This window comes from Stenella coeruleoalba (genome assembly GCF_951394435.1).
Source record: "Stenella coeruleoalba genome assembly, chromosome: X".
NCBI lineage: Eukaryota > Metazoa > Chordata > Mammalia > Artiodactyla > Delphinidae > Stenella > Stenella coeruleoalba.
The window spans coordinates 29,164,575-29,183,963 of NC_137152.1; the positions used below are offsets into that span (position 1 = coordinate 29,164,575).

Consider the following 19,389-nt stretch of genomic DNA (forward strand, 5'->3'; position numbering starts at 1 on the left):
GAATGGGAAAAATGAAGGTAGTTTGATCAATTAAATAAGTAGCATCTGTGAGCACAGGAAAGCAATGTTTCTATTAGAGCAGACTTAGCAGCTTTACCCTTCCTATTCCTTGTGGCAGAGCACTGTGTGACACAGCCAACCTTAGTTACCACTGTCAGTGCTAGAGACAGCTGCAATGAGCCAGTCTGGCTGTGTCCGGTTCTCCTAGACTGGTGATCTGTGGCATGGTCAAACAGTGCAGATAATCTGCAATGTTTTCATGTCAAATCACCTCCCTAAAGAGAGGAGTGGGAAGCAAAGAAATTTCAACACAGTTTCTCCACAAAGATGTCCTGTTTATACAGTTGCCCTGAGACTTTCTTTACTCAAAGGGAAATGCATTTTGCATCTTTCAATATTTTAAAATTAGATTTTTTTTGCCCCTGTTTTGTCAACTGATAACTCCAAGTACCTCCAAATTTTATTCATATTCACCCATTTAAACAGTGGAACCGACCAGCTATAGTTTATTAAAATATGTTCATTAAAAACAATTTTGACTCCGTTTTTGAAAATTGCAAATACATTAAAAACTGTTAGTGTCATGAGATTGCAAATATTGCCTTATGAAATTATAAAGCAGTAAAATTTGGTAAAAACTATGAAATATCTTAATTTAAGTTTCACATATAAAAATATATTTTATATTGCAACACTGAACAGTTAAGGCCACAACGCTTGAAGGAGAGTCTGAGATACACATATTCTGAAATTGCTTGCCAAAAATATCAGCATTTAAATAAATATCAAAACTGGTCATACTATTCAAACCAAATAAAACACGTTCTTAAGTTATATCTTTAAAAGTTTGTTATTAGAAACTTTCTGTCAGAGCTCAAATGTTTTTCAAGTATAAATTACAATGGGCATGGTGACCATGAAAACATAAACATATATTCACAGTATTATGCAAGATTTTGACCTTCTCTCCATATTTGGGGGTGAGGTATCCTGATGATTTTGCCCCATGTGCTTCTTGTTGGCATCTTTCTTATTCTTTTTAAAAGCTATTTTATCTCCTATTGATTTTATCTCTGGGAGTGGCTCATTATTATTCTGCTTTCTACTTTTCTGGCTCGTCAATGACATCCTTTTAAAGAGGAAAATCTAGAAAAAAAACACACAGAGAATTCATTTCAGCAAGCGAAACAGTCACTTAACAGTATTTAGGGGGTATAATTTTCAACAAGTCTTAACATTATTTCATCACATCTTTATGAGGCACCACAATGGTACAGTCTTAGCATCCACCAGCCTTTTTTCTTTTACCAATTGCAATCATGATTCTTCCCTAAAACAAGACCTTTCAGGGTTTACCCTTCAACACTATCAGTGCTTTGGTAATATGTTAACATTTTTCTTCAAAGAACAAATTTAGTATTTCACTTTGTTTTGTTATAAGAGAAAAAGATGAAAACCAGCATCTTCTAGAGGACATACCTCCCCATTCCTGTAGATCAGAACTTCTGGCAAAGTGTTAGTGCTGCCAAATGATGGGGGTGGGAGCCCCAGGGGTCTGAGTAGGCAGTTGGATATACAGACCTGCTGCTCAGGGGAGGCCAGGGCTGCGGACAGGCAGAATGCAGATGACAGCTGAAGAGACGAAAGTAGACTCCATAACCCAGGGATTCCAGGTGGGCAGAAGAGAAAACAGAAGAAAAGAGACTGAGGAAAAGCCAAGTGTGAAAGGTAGGCAGAGGAAGAGGAGCCAGCACTGGGGACTGAGTTTTGTAGGAACAAAATCAGGAAAAAAAGGCAACTCAGAAGTCAGGGGAGGAAAATATCAAGAAGAGAGTGGCCAACAAGGCACATGCAGGAGACATCAAGGAAGATGATAACTGAAAAGTTCCAAATGATTTAAGCCCTTTGAGGATTTAGCCAGAGAGAAAACAGGATTCCTAAAGAATGACAACCCAAGTAATGGTTCTGACAAGATGCCAAAACCAAAGAACAGCTGAAGATCTGGCTCCTTCAGAAATTAAAATGGTGCGAATAATAATAGCTTGCCTTTAGCCTTAAAGAATGGAGGAACTAGAATGAAAAGTTGTAACCCAAAAAGTTAGCCTAGATAGAGTCTATGAACTAAAATGGGAGAACTCCTGTTCCTGCTATTGTGTAGGAATATACACATCTTGAAAAATTCTGCCACTACAAAATGCCGAGAAATGCTTTAGAAGTATACAAAATATAATTTTATAATGTGTGGGTAAGCTCACATAAAATGAAGGGAAATCCCTGTGGGACAAAAAAAGAGGGAGCAGGAAGCCTCAGGGGTGAGTTGAGTACTGAAATGGCTTTTACTGATCTCATAACTTCAACTCTTGGATTTTAACAGATTTGATCTCACAAAATATGGAGAAATGGAACTGAGACTCCTATGTAAAGTGGGGACCCTCTGAGAACTAGGCCTTTAATGTAAGTCCACCTACAAACAATGGAAGAGAACAAAATAACATGTCTCTCTCAGCCTAATGATGTTTTCCTAATGTGAGTTTGGGGTTCACATGTACGGTACTGGTGGAAAACCCTTAACTGAGACATTGACTAAAAGCTGTCCCGAAATGGTAACACCCAGGGAAGCTAACAGAATTTTATATAAATTCTCTATGGATGGACTTACAGTAATCTAAGCTTTAAAGGATTTCCACAAAAAGTCCTGGTTGAACATGAATTTACAATCCAAATTTCAAAACACAGAAGGAAACAAGACACCACTAGCAAGCCAGCCAAAGCAACAAACAGATTTAGACTCTGGAGGATGTCTGACGTTGGAATAACTAAATACAGAATATAAAATAAGTTTGCTTAAATTATTTAAAGTACTATAATAAAAAACAGGGTACTAGGTAAACAAAACAAGGTAAAAGATCAGATTGATTTGAAAAAGAATCAAAATAGAATTTCACTTCAATATGTGAAAAACATAACTGAAATTAAAACTCAATAAGGAGGTTAAATAGCAGATTAGTCTCAGATGAAAAGATACTATGAAACAGACAAGCTCTGAAATTTCCCCAAATATCACTTAGATACAGAAAATATAAAAGTAAAAATTAAAAGACATAGATAACAGAATAAAAAGTTTTATTATACTTGAGCTCCAAAGAGGAGAGAGGAAATATTCAAATATATAATGGATGAGAATTTTCTTAAAATGATGAATGACATGAATTCTCAGATTCAAGAGTCATAATGAATTGGAAGAAAGTTAAAATAAAAAACCCTCACATCTAGGCATCTCATAGTGAAATGAAGCACATCAAAGACAAACAAACAATGTAAAAAGCAGCCAGACAGAAATGACAGATTATATGTGAAGTTACCAGCAATTATACTAAAGCAAATTTCTTAAGAGCCACAATGGGAGCAGATACTAAAAGAAAATAACTGTCAATCAGCCATACCACCATTAATTTTCCAGTGAGTAGCAACTGCAAAAGTTAACTTCAGAACGAAATTTATGGCAGTAACTTCCAAAGGATTTCTTCAGGAAGAATAAAAAACACTCTAGAAGGGACATCTGAGATGTGAAAAGGAATGGTGAATAAAGAAAGCGGTATAACAAATAATGATATTTGATTGATGAGGTTAAAAAAGTTCATAGAATACTCGATATAATAACATGTAAAATGGGAAAAAAACGAGTGATAGGAGAGAAAACTCTTCTAAGATCCTGGTAATATTTGGGAAAAAGGAACATTGATTAGCTTTAGATTTTAGGTACATGTTAAAAAGTATAAAGTCAGAATCCACCTTATAGGCCATTTACAAGAGACACATCTAAAGTACAAGTAGAAGTATAAGAATGAAAAAAGATATATTAGGAAAATGCTAACCATAGGAAAACTAGTATAGCTATAATAATATTTGATAAAATAAAGTAGCATTTTTTTAGGAACAAAGAAGAATACTACCAGTGGTAAGATAATAGACTTAAACCTAATGATACCAATAATTAGATTAAATATAACCGGTCTAAATGCTCCAATGAAAAAGGCAGGGCCTTCCCTGGTGGCGCAGTGGTTAAGAATCCACCTGCCAATGCAGGGGACACGGGCTCGAGCCCTGGTCCGGGAAGATCCCACATGCCGCGGAGCAACTAAGCCTGTGCGCCACAACTACTGAGCCTGCACTCTAGAGCCTGTGAGCCACAACTACCGAGTCCACATGCCAATACTATTGAAGTCCACATGCCTAGAACCTGTGCTCCACCACAAGAGAAGCCAATGCAATGAGAAGCCCGGGCACCACAACAAAGAGTAGCCCCTGCTGGTTGCAACTAGAGAAAGCCTGTGCGCAGCAACGAAGAACCAACGCAGCCATAAATAAATAAATAAATAAATAGGCAGAGGTTTTCAGATTAGATAAAAAAGCAAGACCCTGGTGCTCCAGCAAATGGTGAAAGCTCTCTCAGATACCTACATCTCAACGTGAACACCCAGCTCCACTCAGTGACCAGCAAGCTACAGTGCTGGACACCCTGTGCCAAACAACTAGCAAGACAGGAACACAACCCCACCCATTAGCAGAGAGGCTGCCTAAAATCATAAGTACACAGACACCCCAAAACACACCACCAGATGCGGTCCTGCACACCAGAAAGACAAGATCCAGCTTCATTCACCAGAACACAGGCACCAGTCCCCTCCACCAGGAAGCCTACAAAACCCACTGAACCAACCTCCCCCAATGGGGGCACACACCAAAAACAATGGGAACTACGAACCTGCAGCCTGTGGAAAGGAGACCCCAAACACAGTAAGTTAAGCAAAATGAGAAGACAGAGAAATACACAGCTGATGAAGGAGCAAGGTAAAAACACAACAGACCAAACAAATGGCAAGGAAATAGGCAGTCTACCTGAAAAAGAATTCAGAGCAATGATAGTAAAAGATGATCCAAAATCTTGGAAATAGAATGGAGAAAATGCAAGAAACGTTTAACAAGGACGTAGAAGAACTAAAGAGCAAACAAACAATGACGAACAACACAATAAATGCAATTAAAAATTCTCTAGAAGGAATCAATCGCAGGTAACTGAGGCAGAAGAATGGATAGGTGACCTGGAAGATAAAATAGTGGAAATAACTACCGCAGAGCAGAATAAAGAAAAAAGAATGAAAAGAATTGAAGACAGTCTCAGAGACCTCTGGGACAAAATTAAACGCACCAACATCTGAATTATAGGGGTCCCAGAAGAAGAAGAGAAAACGAAAGGGACTGAGAAAATATTTGAAGAGATTATAGTTGAAAACTTCCCTAATATGGGAAAGGACATAGTCAATCAAGTCCAGGAAGTGCAGAGTCCCATACAGGATAAATCCAAGGAGAAACACGCCAAGACACATATTAATCAAACTATCAAAAATTAAATACAAAGAGAAAATATTAAAAGCAGCAAGGGAAAAGCAACAAATAACATACAAGGGAATCCCCATAAGGTTAACAGCTGATCTTTCAGCAGAAACTCTGCAAGCCAGAAGGCAGGGCAGGACATAGTTAAAGTGATGAAAGAGAAAAAACCTAAAACCAAGATTATTCTACCCAGCAAGGATCTCATTCAGATTCAATGGAGATATTAAAAGCTTTACAGACAAGCAAAAGCTAAGAGAATTCAGCACCACCAAACCAGCTTTACAACAAATGCTAAAGGAACTTCTCTAGGCAGGAAACACAAGAGAAGGAAAACACCTACCATAACAAACCCCAAATAATTAAGAAAATGGTAATAGGAACACCTATCAATAACTATCTAAAATGTAAATGGCTTAAATGCTAGAAACAAAAGACACAGACTGTCTGAATGGATACAAAAACAAGACATGTATATATGCTGTCTACAAGAGACCCACTTCAGACCTAGGGACACATACAGACTGAAAGTGAGGGGATGGAAAAAGATATTCCATGCAAATGGAAATCAAAAGAAAGCTGGAGTAGCAATTCTCATATCAGACAAAACAGACTTTAAAATAAAGACTATATGTTTTATTATAGTAAATAAAGAGACAAAGAAGGACACTACAAAGAGACAAAGAGGGACACTACATAATGATCAAGGGATCCATCCAAGAACAAGATATAACAATTGTAAATATTTATGTACCCAACATAGGAGCACCTCAATACATAAGGCAATTACTAAGAGCCATAAAAGGGGAAATCAACAGTAACACAATCATAGTAGGGGACTTTAACACCCCACTTTCACCAATGGACAGATAATCCAAAATGAAAACAAATAAGGAAACACAAACTTTAAATGATACATTAAACAAGATGGACTTAATTGAAATTTATAGGACATTCCATCCAAAAACAACAGAATACACTTTCTTCTCAAGTGCTCATGGAACATTCTCCAGGATAGATCATAACTTGGGTCACAAATCATGCACTGGTAAATTTAAAAAAACTGAAATTGTATCAAGTATCTTTTCCGACCACAACACTATGAGACTAGATATCAATTACAGGAAAAAATCTGTCAAAAATACAAACACATGGAGGATAAACAATACACTACTAAATAACCAAGAGATCACTGAAGAAATCAAAGATGAAATCAAAAAATACCTAGAAACAAATGACAATGAAAACATGACGACCCAAAACCTATGGGATGCAGCAAAAGGAGTTCTAAGAGGGAAGTTTATAGCAATACAATCCTACCTCAAGAAACAAGAAACATCTCAAATGAACAATGTAACCTTACATCTAAAGCAATTAGAGAAGGAAGAACAAAAAACCCCCAAAGGTAGCAGAAGGAAAGAAATCATAAAGATCAGATCAAAAATAAATGAAGGAAACAATAGCTAAGAGCAATAAAACTAAAACTTGGAGAAGATAAACAAAATTGATAAACCATTAGCCAGACACAACAGAAAAAAAAAGGGAGAAGACTCAAATCAGCAGAATTAGAAATGAAAAATGAGGAATAACAACTGACACTGCAGAAATACAAAGGATCATGAGAGATTACTACAAGCAACTATATGCCAATCAAATGGACAACCTGGAAGAAATGGACAAATTCTTAGAAAAGCAAAACCTTCTGAGACTGAACCAGGAAGAAATAGAAAGCATAAACAAACCAATCACAAGCACTGAAATTGAGACTGTGATTAAAAATCTTCCAACAAACAAAAGCCCAGGACCAGATGGCTTCACGGGCGAATTCTATCAAACATTTAGAGAAGAGCTAACACCTACCCTTCTCAAAGTCTTCCAAAATATAGCAGAGGGAGGAAGAACACTCCCAAACTCATTCTACGAGGCCACCATCACCCTGATAACAAACCAGACAAAGATGTCACCAAAAAAGAAAACTACAGGTCAATATCACTGATGAACATAAATGCAAAAATCCTCAACAAAATACTAGCACAAAGAATCCAACAACACATTAAAAGGATCATACACCATGATCAAGTGGGGTTTATCCCAGGAATGCAAGGATTCTTCAATATATGCAAATCAATCAATGTGATATACCATATTAACAAATTGAAGGAGAAAAACCATGTGATCATCTCAACAGATGTAGTAAAAGCTTTTGACAAAATTCAACACGCATTTATGATAAAAACCCTCCAGAAAGTAGGCATAGAGGGAACTTACCTCAACATAATAAAGGGCATATCTGACAAACCTGCAGCCAACATCGTTCTCAATGGTGAAAAACTGAAACCATTTCCTCTAAGATCAGGAACAAGACAAGGTTGCCCACTGTCACCACTATTATTCAACATAGTTTTCGAAGTTTTAGCCACAGCAGTCAGAGAAGAAAAATAAATAAAAGGAATCCAAATCGGAAAAGAAGAAGTAAAGCTGTCACTGTTTGCAGACGACATGATACTATACATAGGGAATCCCAAAGATGCTACCAGAAAACTGCTAGAGCTAATCAATGAATTTGGTAAAGTAGCAGGATACAAAATTAATGCACAGAAATCTCTTGCATTCCTATACACTAATGATGAACTATCTGAAAGAGAAATTAAGGAAACACTCCCATTTACCGTTGCAACAAAAAGAATAAAATACCTAGGAATAAACCTACCTAGGGAGACAAAAGACCTATATGCAGAAAACTATAAGACACTGATGAAAGAAACCAAAGATGATACAAACAGATGGAGAGATATACCATGTTCTTGGATGGGAAGAATCAACATTGTGAAAATGACTATACTACCCAAAGCAATCTACAGATTCAATGTAATCCCTATCAAACTACCAACAGCATTTTTCACAGAAGTAGAACAAAAAATATTTCACAATTTGAAAGGACACAAAAGACCCCGAATAGCCAAAGCAATCTTGAGAACGAAAAACGGACCTGGAAGAATCAGGCACCCTGACTTCAGACTATACTACAAAGCTACAGTCATCAAGACAGTATAGTACTGGCACAAAAACAGAAATATAGATCAATGGAACAGGATAGAAAGCCCAGAGATATACCCACACACGTATGGTCACCTTATCTTTGATAAAGGAGGCAAGAATATACAATGGAGAAAAGACAGCCTCTTCAATAAGTGGTGCTGGGAAAACTGGACAGCTACATGTAAAAGAATGAAATTAGAACACTTCCTAGCATTATACACAAAAATAAACTCAAAGTGGATTAAAGACCTAAATGTCAGGCCAGACACTATCAAACTCTTAGAGGAAAACATAGGCAGAACACTCTATGACATACATCACAGCAAGGTCCTTTTTGACCCACCTCCTAGAGAAATGGAAATTTAAAAAAAATAAACAAATGGGACCTAATGAAACTTAAAAGCTTTTGCACAGCAAAGGAAACCATAAACAAGATGAAAAGACAACCCTCAGAATGGGAGAACATATTTGCAAATGAAGGAACTGACAAAGAATTAATCTCCAAAATATACAGGCAGCTTATGCAGCTCAATATCAAAAGAACAAACAACCTAATCCAAAAATGGGCAGAAGACCTAAATAGACATTTCTCCAAAGAAGATATCCAGATTGCCAACAAACACATGAAAGGATGCTCAACATCACTAATCATTAGAGAAATGCAAATCAAAACTACAATGAGGTATCACCTCACACCAGTCAGTATGGCCATCATCAAAAAATCTACAGACAAAAAAAAAAAAAAAATCTACAGACAATAAATGCTGGAGAGGGTGTGGAGGAAAGGGAACCCTCTTGCACTGTTGGTGGGAATGTAAATTCACACAGCCACTATGGAGAACAGTATGGAGGTTCCTTAAAAAACTAAGAATAGAATTACCATATGACCCAGCAATCCCACTACTGGGCATATACCCTGAGAAAACCATAATTTAAAAAGAGTCAGGCAGCACAGTGTTTATCACAGCTGTATTTACAATAGCCAGGACATGGAAGCAACCTAAGTGTCCATCAACAGATGAAGGGATAAAGAAGATGTGGCACATGTATACAATGGAGTATTAACTCAATCACAGAAAGAAATGAAATTGAGTTATTTGTTGTGAGGTCGATGGACACAGACGTAGAGAATGGACTTGAGTACATGGGGAGGGAGAAGGGTAAGCTGGGACGAAGTGAGAGAGTGGCATGGACACATATACACTACCAAATGTAAAATAGATAGCTAGGGGGAAGCAGTCGCATAGCACAAGGAGATCAGCTCGGTGCTTTGTGACCACCTAGAGGGGTGGGATAGGGAGGGTGGGAGGAAGGGAGACGCAAGAGGGAGGAGATATGGGGATATATGTTTATGTATAGCTGACTCACTTTGTTATACAGCAGAAACACACCATTGTAAAGCAATTATACTCCAATAAAGATGTTAGGAAAAAAAGAAGCAAGATCCATCTGCATGCTGCCTAAATCAAATGTACTTCAAATGTAAAATCACAAATGGGTTAAAAGTAAAAGTATGTTAAAAGATGATAACTCTAATCCAAAGAAAGCTAAAGTGGCTATATAATATCAGATCAAGTAGATTTTAGAGCAAAGACTATCATTGGGTATAAAGAAGGTCATTTCATAATGATGAAGGAGTCAATTAATTAGAGCAGGTAACAATTCTAAACATTATAGAACCAAATAATAGCTTTAAGATACATAAAGCAAAAATTAATAGAAGTACAAGGGAAATTAGACAAATCCACAATTTATAGTCAGGGATTTTAATACCTCTCTTTCAATAATAGAACAAGTAGACAGAAAATCAGGAAGGATGGAGAAGACTTGAATAACACTATCAACCAACTTGACCTAACTGTCACTGACAGAACACTCCACCCAACCACAGTATTCTTCTCAACCTTCTTCTCAAATGAACATTTACCAAGATAAACTTGATTCTGGGCCATAAAATGTGTCTCAATAAATTTAAAAGGAATCAATTCAGACTAAGTATGTTCTCCAATTACAATGTAATTAAATTAGAAAGTAATAACAGAAAGATCACTGGAAAAATCTCCAGCAACACTGAAATTAAATAACCCATGAGTCAAAGAAGAAATCAAAGGGGAAATTAGAAAGTATTCTGAACTGAATGAAAATGAAAACACAACATATCAAGTACTTCAGGGGAAATTTATAACACAAAAAGCCTATAACAGAAAATAAGAAAGGTCTCAAATCAGTGATCTCAACTTCCATGTTAAGAAACATTCAACAAAATGTTGCTAAAGGAAATTTGAGAAGATATCAATAAATGAAGAGAAATGTCATGTTCATGAATTAGGAGACTTAATATTGTTAAAATGTTAATTCTTCCCAAGTTTATCTGTAGATTCAAAAACAATGCCAAATCAAAATCGCAGCAGGCATTTTTTTCATTAATTGACAAACCGATTATAAAAATTCACATGGAAGTGCAAAGAGTCTAGAATAGCCAAAACAAGTGTGAAAAGGAGCAAAGTTGGAGGACTAACAGTTCCTGATTTCAAGACTTATATCAAAGCTACAGTAATCAAGACAGTGTGGTACTGGCACAAGATAAACAGATCAAAGGAACAGAATACAGAGTCCAGAAATAGGCTCACACATAAAAACTCAATTGCTTTCTGACAAAGGTATGAAGGCAATTCAGTAGAGGACAGGCTTTTAAAAAAATTTTTCAAAAAATGGTGCTAGAACAATGGGATGTCCATATGCGAAAAAAAGAACTTCAATTCATACCTTTACCATATAAGAAATTAACTCAAAATAGAATACCACTCAGCAATATAAAGGAATGAACTATTGATACATGCATGGATGAATCTCAAAACAGTATCAGTTATTTGCTGCATACAGCAGGGGGATGTGGGGTGTAGACAGGGATCACAGAGAGGCACAAAGAACCTTCTGCTGATAATGGCACTGTTCACTCTCTTGATTGTGATTATGCTTTCACAGCTGTATATGTATGTCAAAACTAATCAGATTATATACTTCAAATATGTGTAGTTCATTATAGGTCAATTATACCTAAATAAAGCTATTTTTAAAAAGCAGGGGAGTAATTATTGGGTGGGTCTGAAAGTGATAGTCTCAGGTATTAAGCCTGAAAAAACTGACAGCAACAGGATACCAGATGTATAATTGACCTCAGATTTTCCTCACAATAGAGCAAAGCTAACTGTGTACTTGGGGCAAACATGCTGAATTGTGCTGCCATGGTGAATAAAGCTTAGCATCAGAGAAAAGGAAGCCATCAGGAAAGGCAAGAATCCACAGGCATAATTTTTGGTGGACAAATTCTCATCTCAGCCTCTTATATTTATGGTAGTGACAATGAATAAGAAATCTATTGACTGTGAACTGGCATGGGGAACTATCCGGGGATCTGCCATATTCTAGCTAGTTTCTGAGGGGTGGCACTGGATTTTTAACTTCTCTATCTGCAGCCTTTAGCCTTGTGCCTGGCACATAAGAGGCACCCAGTAAATATATGCTAAATAAGCACATGAATAAACTAATTCCATGATGGGAAGAAATTATTATTAATAGCTAAAAAGCTTACTGCTTTTTTCAGTAGCTTACTTAGGTGGAAATTAAGCCAATAACACATTTTTCTTAGCAGCTAACTGTGGATTCAAATTTGCTACAGTTTGGAAAAGCAATATTTGGCGATTTCCAAATATAACAATCAGAAGATCTCTGCCACCAATTAAAATTATGGGTCCTAACCTGGCTATCTGAAACATTTAAAATCATCAAAACAAAATTCAATGGTGAATTCTGTCTTGTAGAGACCAAGAGTGTACTTCTTTCTTTTTTTTTTTTTTAAATTACCTTTGGAGTGGCTGTCTAATTAAGGGAAGGGATGTAAAATTTCAAACACATGCTTATCTTGATATGAGTAATGCATCATTTATTTTCCAAGTTTTAAAAACAGTTTGATTTGTTTGGCTTAGATGGTATAAATAGGTTAGAGACATTGTAGATTAAAATATATAATGTGGGAATGATTGAAAAAAATCTCATCTAAATCATCTATTTCCTTTTTAAAAAATATAGAATAACAGACTATTCTTTAAGTAGGAAATACATTTATTACTGCTTGACTTTTTAAAATATAATTTTCAACACTTTTTCTTTTCTTTATCCAAGGAAATGCATACTTACTGAATTATATTTTTCCATTAGGTATAAATGAGAATTTAAGCAGAATCAAAGTTTAAGACTGAATTTGTCAGCCTGGCACTCTGTATCCTGGCCTGGCCTCACCTTTGTCCCATGGACTGGTGAGGCTCCCTGATGCTACAGTAGGTGCCTGCCACACAGCATGCCTTCCCTGGCTCCGGCCTCTCCTGTCCTGCGTATCCAAATCCTACCAACTATGGACAATGCTGAAGACGGGAGAGCCTGAAAAGTTCCCTAAACTCGACCACGTATTCTACAATATGCATTTTCATTTGGTCAGAGGTGTGTTTCAAGTATTTTTTTCTGCTGCTTCATTTCATTTTTCCTCCCCTTAGGTTCTTAGGTCTCCTGACTCCTTTACTTTTTATGCTTCTCCCTCAGATTTGATTTTCTTTTCCAGACTCTTTCCCTGAGCTCTTTATAACTGAAAAAAGTTTTCACATGAACATTATGAAGTATACTGGTGGAATATCTGTTAAATGTTCTGTTCTACTAGATGGAGAATCTAAAAAGTTCTTAAACCTTGATGAAATGTTCTAGCGATGCATGTTATAATTCTAAGAAGGATAATAATTCTGAAGTGTCCTTTGAGCTAGGTCACAGACAACTTTTGGGTACGGTAATCCAAACTTATAATTTTATAAAGATAAAAATGGTCATGAAGTAATTTTTAGTAAAAGATAACAATATGGAGATTTGGGCTAAAATAACTTCTGAAATTTCTGAAGTAATTCTGAAAGGAATTTCAGAGTGGCATATACCTACAAAGATGGCAACAGACAGGCTGTTTACTACCCTAAGGGCGGCTCCTGGTTTTACCTTCATCCTTTCCTCTTTCTTACCCCCTCACATTTTACAATTCATTGTCAACCAAAAATATTTACTGAGCATCTACCATTTACCAGGAACTGTGATAAGTGCTAAGGATACACTAGAAAGTGAAACAGAAAATAGTTTATGTCCCCAAGGAGCTGAAGGCCAGTGGGGAGATACAGACATAAAGTAAATGAATATACAAATGACTATGTAATTGCAAACTGTGACAAATACTAAGAAGTATGAGAAAAGGGTGCTCTGTGAGAGAATAATAATGGGACATAATAATTTATATAAGTGCTGCTGGTTACAAAAGGCCTCTGTGTGGAAATGACATTTAAGCTGACACCTAGGTTGAATAAGAATTAACGAGGCTTTTCATTTTTCTTGTCTTCCATGTTACCTCCTAACACTTCTACCTGGAAATGTGTTCTCATGATTAAATAAAGTTTTTCTGCAAGTGGAAAGAGTAATTTACTTCCAAGAAGAAGAAATGTATCCATCAGACTTGTAACAACTCCAAAACAGGTACTAGGAGAGACTGGAGTAGCATGTTGTAATGTTTTCTAAGCACAGTCACCTTTATGTTTTCATTCATCCTATTTCTTGGCTTTGCCTTACTCTCTTCTAGACTCTCAGGATACTATACTCTTATAATTTAAGCAGTAGAGTTCTTTTACATATCTTTCATTGTAAGATGAATCAGTATGCGTGGGATGATTGAAAGGAACATGCTATTTTTTTTTTTGCAGAGCAATCTGAATCATAATCTAAAATCCAATAAGTAAATATGCACATTAAAAATGTGAAACATCACCTGAAATTCGTCACATGTTCTTGAGTCATCAAAACTCATATTAAGGGAGTTAAATTATGTGGATCACCATATAAAAAGTAGTAGAAGCAATTCAATACTTTAGCCTTAACACTAAAATGAAAAATTCATTTCACTTACCTTCTTTGATTTTTTTGTTGATTTACTATCTTCCAGGATCTCTGAAGAATTGCTCTTTGCACGATCATGCATATTTCCTATGATAGGATATATTTAGAAACATTTTTTCTAACTAATTAGAAAAAGAAAAGTCCTGAGGCTTTCAGTGAAACTCTATCAACCATGAATTATGGGGTAATACTAAAGAGTAGTGGACAACTACATATTTCCTGAAAAATTAAGGCAAAAATCTCGGAATGACCTGACCGATGTTGTAAATGTTTAGATGACCAGTACTAAGTATAGCAAACGTAACAGTAAATGTTAGGGAAGACTTCTGTAAAATATAAATTACCTTTAAAAAAAATTAACCTCATTGTAGTGAAATTATTTGTACTGAAACGGACATGTCATTTTTTTGGTATTTCAAATTAATCCACGTTATATAGTTGAATAATGATCTTTAAAGTAGACTCATGAAACATATGCATTCTTCTAATTTTATATTATCAACAACTTAAATCTTACATTTAATTTCTTTTTAACACTTTAGGTTATATGCTAAGAATACTTAGAGATGACAAATATTTTAACATTTTGCTTAAAATATTCTAAAACTTACTACTCTTTTTGCAGAAGTTAGAAGGAAAAATGTATTAAGGGAACTATTCCTTCTTCTGCTTAAGTTCTGATCAGATATCCACTACCACAGACGTTATTTGTAATGACATCGCAGCAAAAGGCCCACTGTGACGTGATGGTGTGGAAACATAATATAGGGGTCATATAGCAAAAGCACCAATGATTTGGGTGTAGAAACTGTAGGTCCCAAGGGCAGTCACGGTCTCCTCCGTTCTGTGGCACCTGTTCTCTGACATCAACAGCAAGGTTTGGGAAAGGACTCCTCTGAAACGCCTGTGGTAAGATCAAAGACTCAGGTCTGGGCTCGGGGGGAAATAACTGGATGGCCTGCTGTGGCTCTAGACCAGCCTGGACATCAGCGATGGGGTCTGGCAGTGCTCACCAGACATATCAAGATCTGGGACAAAAGCCCAATTTAATAATACTGATTGAAAAAAAAAGTAGTAAAAAGGCTGTTCTAAACCACTTAACACTGACACATGAGCAGCCATGAAGAAGCTGTGGTGGTGATCAATGAGAACACATAAGCCTGTGTCACATATTTCATAGCTTATTATGAGGGTCATGTGACAATAAAAAGTGTAAAACAGACATATGTGTAAGTCATAATTCTTTAGTTAAAGCACATATATGCATAAATATCTGTATGTACATATCAACGTAGTATTCTATGTACCTAGCCTTTTTTTTTTTTTTTTTTTTTAAGCAGTACACGGGCCTCTCACTGTTGTGGTCTCTCCCGTTGCGGAGCACAGGCTCCGGACGCGCAGGCTCAGCGGCCATGGCTCACGGGCCCAGCCGCTCCATGGCATGTGGGATCCTCCCGGACCGGGGCACGAACTCGTGTCCCCTGCATCGGCAGGCAGACTCTCAACCACTGCACCACCAGGGAAGCCCTGTATCTAGCCTTTTTAAAAGTATGCTTTTGAAGTCAAATGTGCTCACACCTTTTGGATTTTCACTGTATTCATGAATGGCCTGTTCCTCTCGGTTGGCTTTTGTGTCCTATAAACAATAAAGAAACAATATAATAAAAAACAGATTTGTGCTGAGCTAGAAAACCTAGTCTTGGTTTTAAGCAGGGCTCTAGAGTCAGTCTCTAGCTAACAACATAAACATGTGACAATTACTTCCCTTTGCAGGACTCCTGCCTTAGATGCTGGGTGATTGCTAATGTCTTTCCTAGCTTAAAATTGCATGATTAGGGCTTCCCTGGTGGCGCAGTGGTTAAGAATCCACCTGCCAATGCAGGGTACATGGGTTCGAGCCCTGGTCTGGGAGGATCCCACATGCCGCGGAGCAACTAAGCCTGTGCGCCACAACTATTGAGCCTGCGCTCTAGAGCCCGCGAGCCACAGCTACTGAGCCCTCGTGCCACAACTACTGAAGCCCGTGTGCCTAGGGCCTGTGCTCCGCAACAAGAGAATCCACTGCAATGAGAAACCCACGCACCACAATGAAGAGTAGCCTCCGCTCGCCACAACTAAAGAAAGCCTGTGCAGCAACGAAGACCCAGTTCAGCCATAAATTTAAAAAAATATAAATAAATAAATAAAGTTCCCTTAAAAAAACATCGTATAATTAACAAGAATTGTATATTTAAGAATTCTACTCAAAGAAGATTCAGGAACATTAACTGGTATAGGAATTAGCTCAACATTTTATAATGTCAAATTGGAGTTTAATGAATCCTATGCTAAAGAATTTCAGGGACCACCATAACTGGAACTCATAAATGTTCTTTATAAAACAGAATCTTTCCCTCCCTCTTTTTTTTTTAACATTTAATATTTAGTTATTTGGTTGTGCTGGGTCTTAGTTGTGGCAGGCAGGCTCCTTAGTTGTGGCATGTGGGCTCCTTAGTTGCGGCTTGCATGCGGGATCTAGTTCCCTGACCAGGGATTGGACCCGGGCCCCCTGCGTTGGGAGCGTGGAGTCTTAACCACTGCACCACCAGGGAAGTTCCATTGTTCCCTCCCTCCAAAAGAAAACAATAACTGCTAGAACATATTTCTTCCTCAGTGAGAGGAAGGAGTCTTGGAAAAAGAAGGAAGCAAGGAAGAGAATGACCTCTTTAGCACAATACCATTTTGTAAATAGAAAAAAAATACACACAAAACAACAACACATGTTTTACAATTACACATTCAAATAAAAGGACAAGCATGTTTCAATGGTTGGCTATGTTAGGGAAAAGGGGAATGAGGCTCAAAGGGAATCAATTTAAATAAAGAGAGAAGCACCTCGCACAGACCAGTGATGATAGTGTTTCATCAATGAGAAGGGAGGATTAACTCAGAGCTCTTTGCAAGAGGTCCAAAAAATGAAATGAAAATGAATCAATACAGTATCATTCAGTTTGGGTTTCTGAATTCCATACCTCTGAAATGAATCCAGAGTAGTGCTAGCAAACGAATGATTTCAAACCTACCATCTCCTAGCAGGGTCGCTCTTCTATCTGCCAAATGGAAGAGATGTTTTTGGCATCCCTAGCTCCACTTTCAGGATGACTTTCTCTTCCTCAGTGAGGCCTCCTCCCATTCCTCCTATGAATACTTTCTTCTATACCACATCTCTGCAGAACTGATCACAACCTCAAACACTGCTGTGAACAACTTTTATTTGTCCATGTATATGTAAATATACACACGTATGTGTGCACATACACATCTCATTTCTGCCACTAGTACTGGGATGCTAACGTTGTATTTTTATCATTTCAAGGACCTGGGGCTGAACTTCTTGGTTAATTTCTCAAGAGTGTACTAAACTGGCCCATATCAATTGATTTCCATTCATTTGAAGAACAGAATGCTACCAAGAAATCTGGAAAGAATGCTAGAGAAAAAAGGGTGTCTGATTCATAAATTTGTCAAAGCTTGTCCTATAGCACATGAACAAAGTTATTCATGGAAATATTTCTGTTCTCCAAGGAAGCTGGAATCTGCCCTCTGCAGAGACCAGGGGACCCATATGCTTTCTCTTGGGCAGGGTCTTGGGATTTAAGCACTTATCATCATACCTTTTCAATGGCTGTCAATACCTTTTTAACTGAGTTGTTGGTTTCACTGTGTTCGTCTGCAGGAACACTTTTATTTTCTCCTGTAGCTTTCTTCTCGCCTTCTAGATATTCCTTAATTTCCTCATGCACGTCTTCTGGCTCATCATCTTCTGAAAATTCGTGATCCTGTGACAAAATTGATGATCAGGGAAGAGTTAAAATTTTCTTCTTTAAAAAACAGAGATTTGATATTGCTGTTGTAAACAATTTATACCATCTCAAAGAACATATAGACTATGAATTCAAATATTAAAGTCAAAGAAATAAAATACTGAATAATCCATGCTGCATATCAAGTTACTATATTACCAAGGATTTCATGCATGTTACTCTATTTTAACATTTCCAATGACTAGGGTTCCCAAAGTTCTTTTTACCACCTATGGTAAGGTTAAAATGGAAAAACAAAATGCTTTCTGGGCTGTCTCAAAAGAATGCTTTTAAATAGTAGAGAAGTTAAAAAGCTTTCTATCTACTGTAGCATTATAACATAATCATATGTATGTATTACGTTCATTTTCCAAAACATAAGGATTTAAAATCACTTCAGAAGTACAATTCACCAATATTCACAAGAGAGAGGTAACTGTAATTACTTACATTCTGGGAAAAGGATAAAGGGACATAGGCACTTTAAATTGTTTGCTCTTGGTTATTTAAAGCAGATGGAAAACCAGACAGAGGGAGAACTTAGTCCATCTGGCTCCTGTCAAGCTAATCCAAATTACAAAACAGCCTGTCTATGGATTTGATAGACTGGTAATAAATCATGTAATGCTTATTAAGGCAGAAAATACTAGTTTTACCCTTTATTCTATACTGAGATTTTTTTTTTGCCATTTCATATTTTGGGTGGAAAACTGCTTATTTATTGTCATTAAGAGACTGGACTCTTTATTGGATATTTTTTCCTACGCTTTTCATTTATGCACTTCACTAAAGGCATAATGACCCCTAAAATAGGTGACACAGTAAGCAATCTGTGCCATTCACTCCCTTGAAGAATGTTGTTACAAAGTTCACCTTAGCCATATTTGCCTGAGACCATATATGCCCTTCATATCCCTTCAGCACTGTAACTAGCTTCTCATGGTCACCTTCCTAGTGGCTATTTGGCTAAGGATAAGCCTGACACCCAACAAAATCTTTACTGGGTGGTTTGGAAAGAATGTCTCTAATAATTAACTCACCTTTTTTTCTGGCAAAAATACAAATTGTGAGAGTTCAGGCTAGGGAGAGAACGTGTTTGTATTTCACACCTTAGTAAAACATGTAAGTGGCATCCTCAGGC

At 37.0% G+C, this 19,389-nt stretch overlaps 1 protein-coding gene across 2 annotated transcripts in view; it reads right to left on the reverse strand.

Annotated features, from left to right (window-relative positions):
• Positions 1-491: 491 nt before the first annotated feature.
• Positions 492-19,389, reverse strand: part of RPGR (retinitis pigmentosa GTPase regulator) — a 62,080-nt gene continuing 43,182 nt past the window's right edge. Inside the window, exons 14-17 of one of the 2 annotated variants that reach the window (XM_079909886.1) lie at positions 18,060-18,224; positions 15,985-16,042; positions 14,417-14,493; positions 492-1,146 (exon numbers count right to left, since the gene is read on the reverse strand). In XM_079909886.1, the coding sequence (XP_079766012.1) occupies positions 937-1,146; positions 14,417-14,493; positions 15,985-16,042; positions 18,060-18,224 (510 nt within the window). In that variant the 3' untranslated portion in view covers positions 492-936. The remainder of the gene's footprint in view (positions 1,147-14,416; positions 14,494-15,984; positions 16,043-18,059; positions 18,225-19,389) is intronic. The other variant, XM_079909887.1, reaches the window with a different exon arrangement.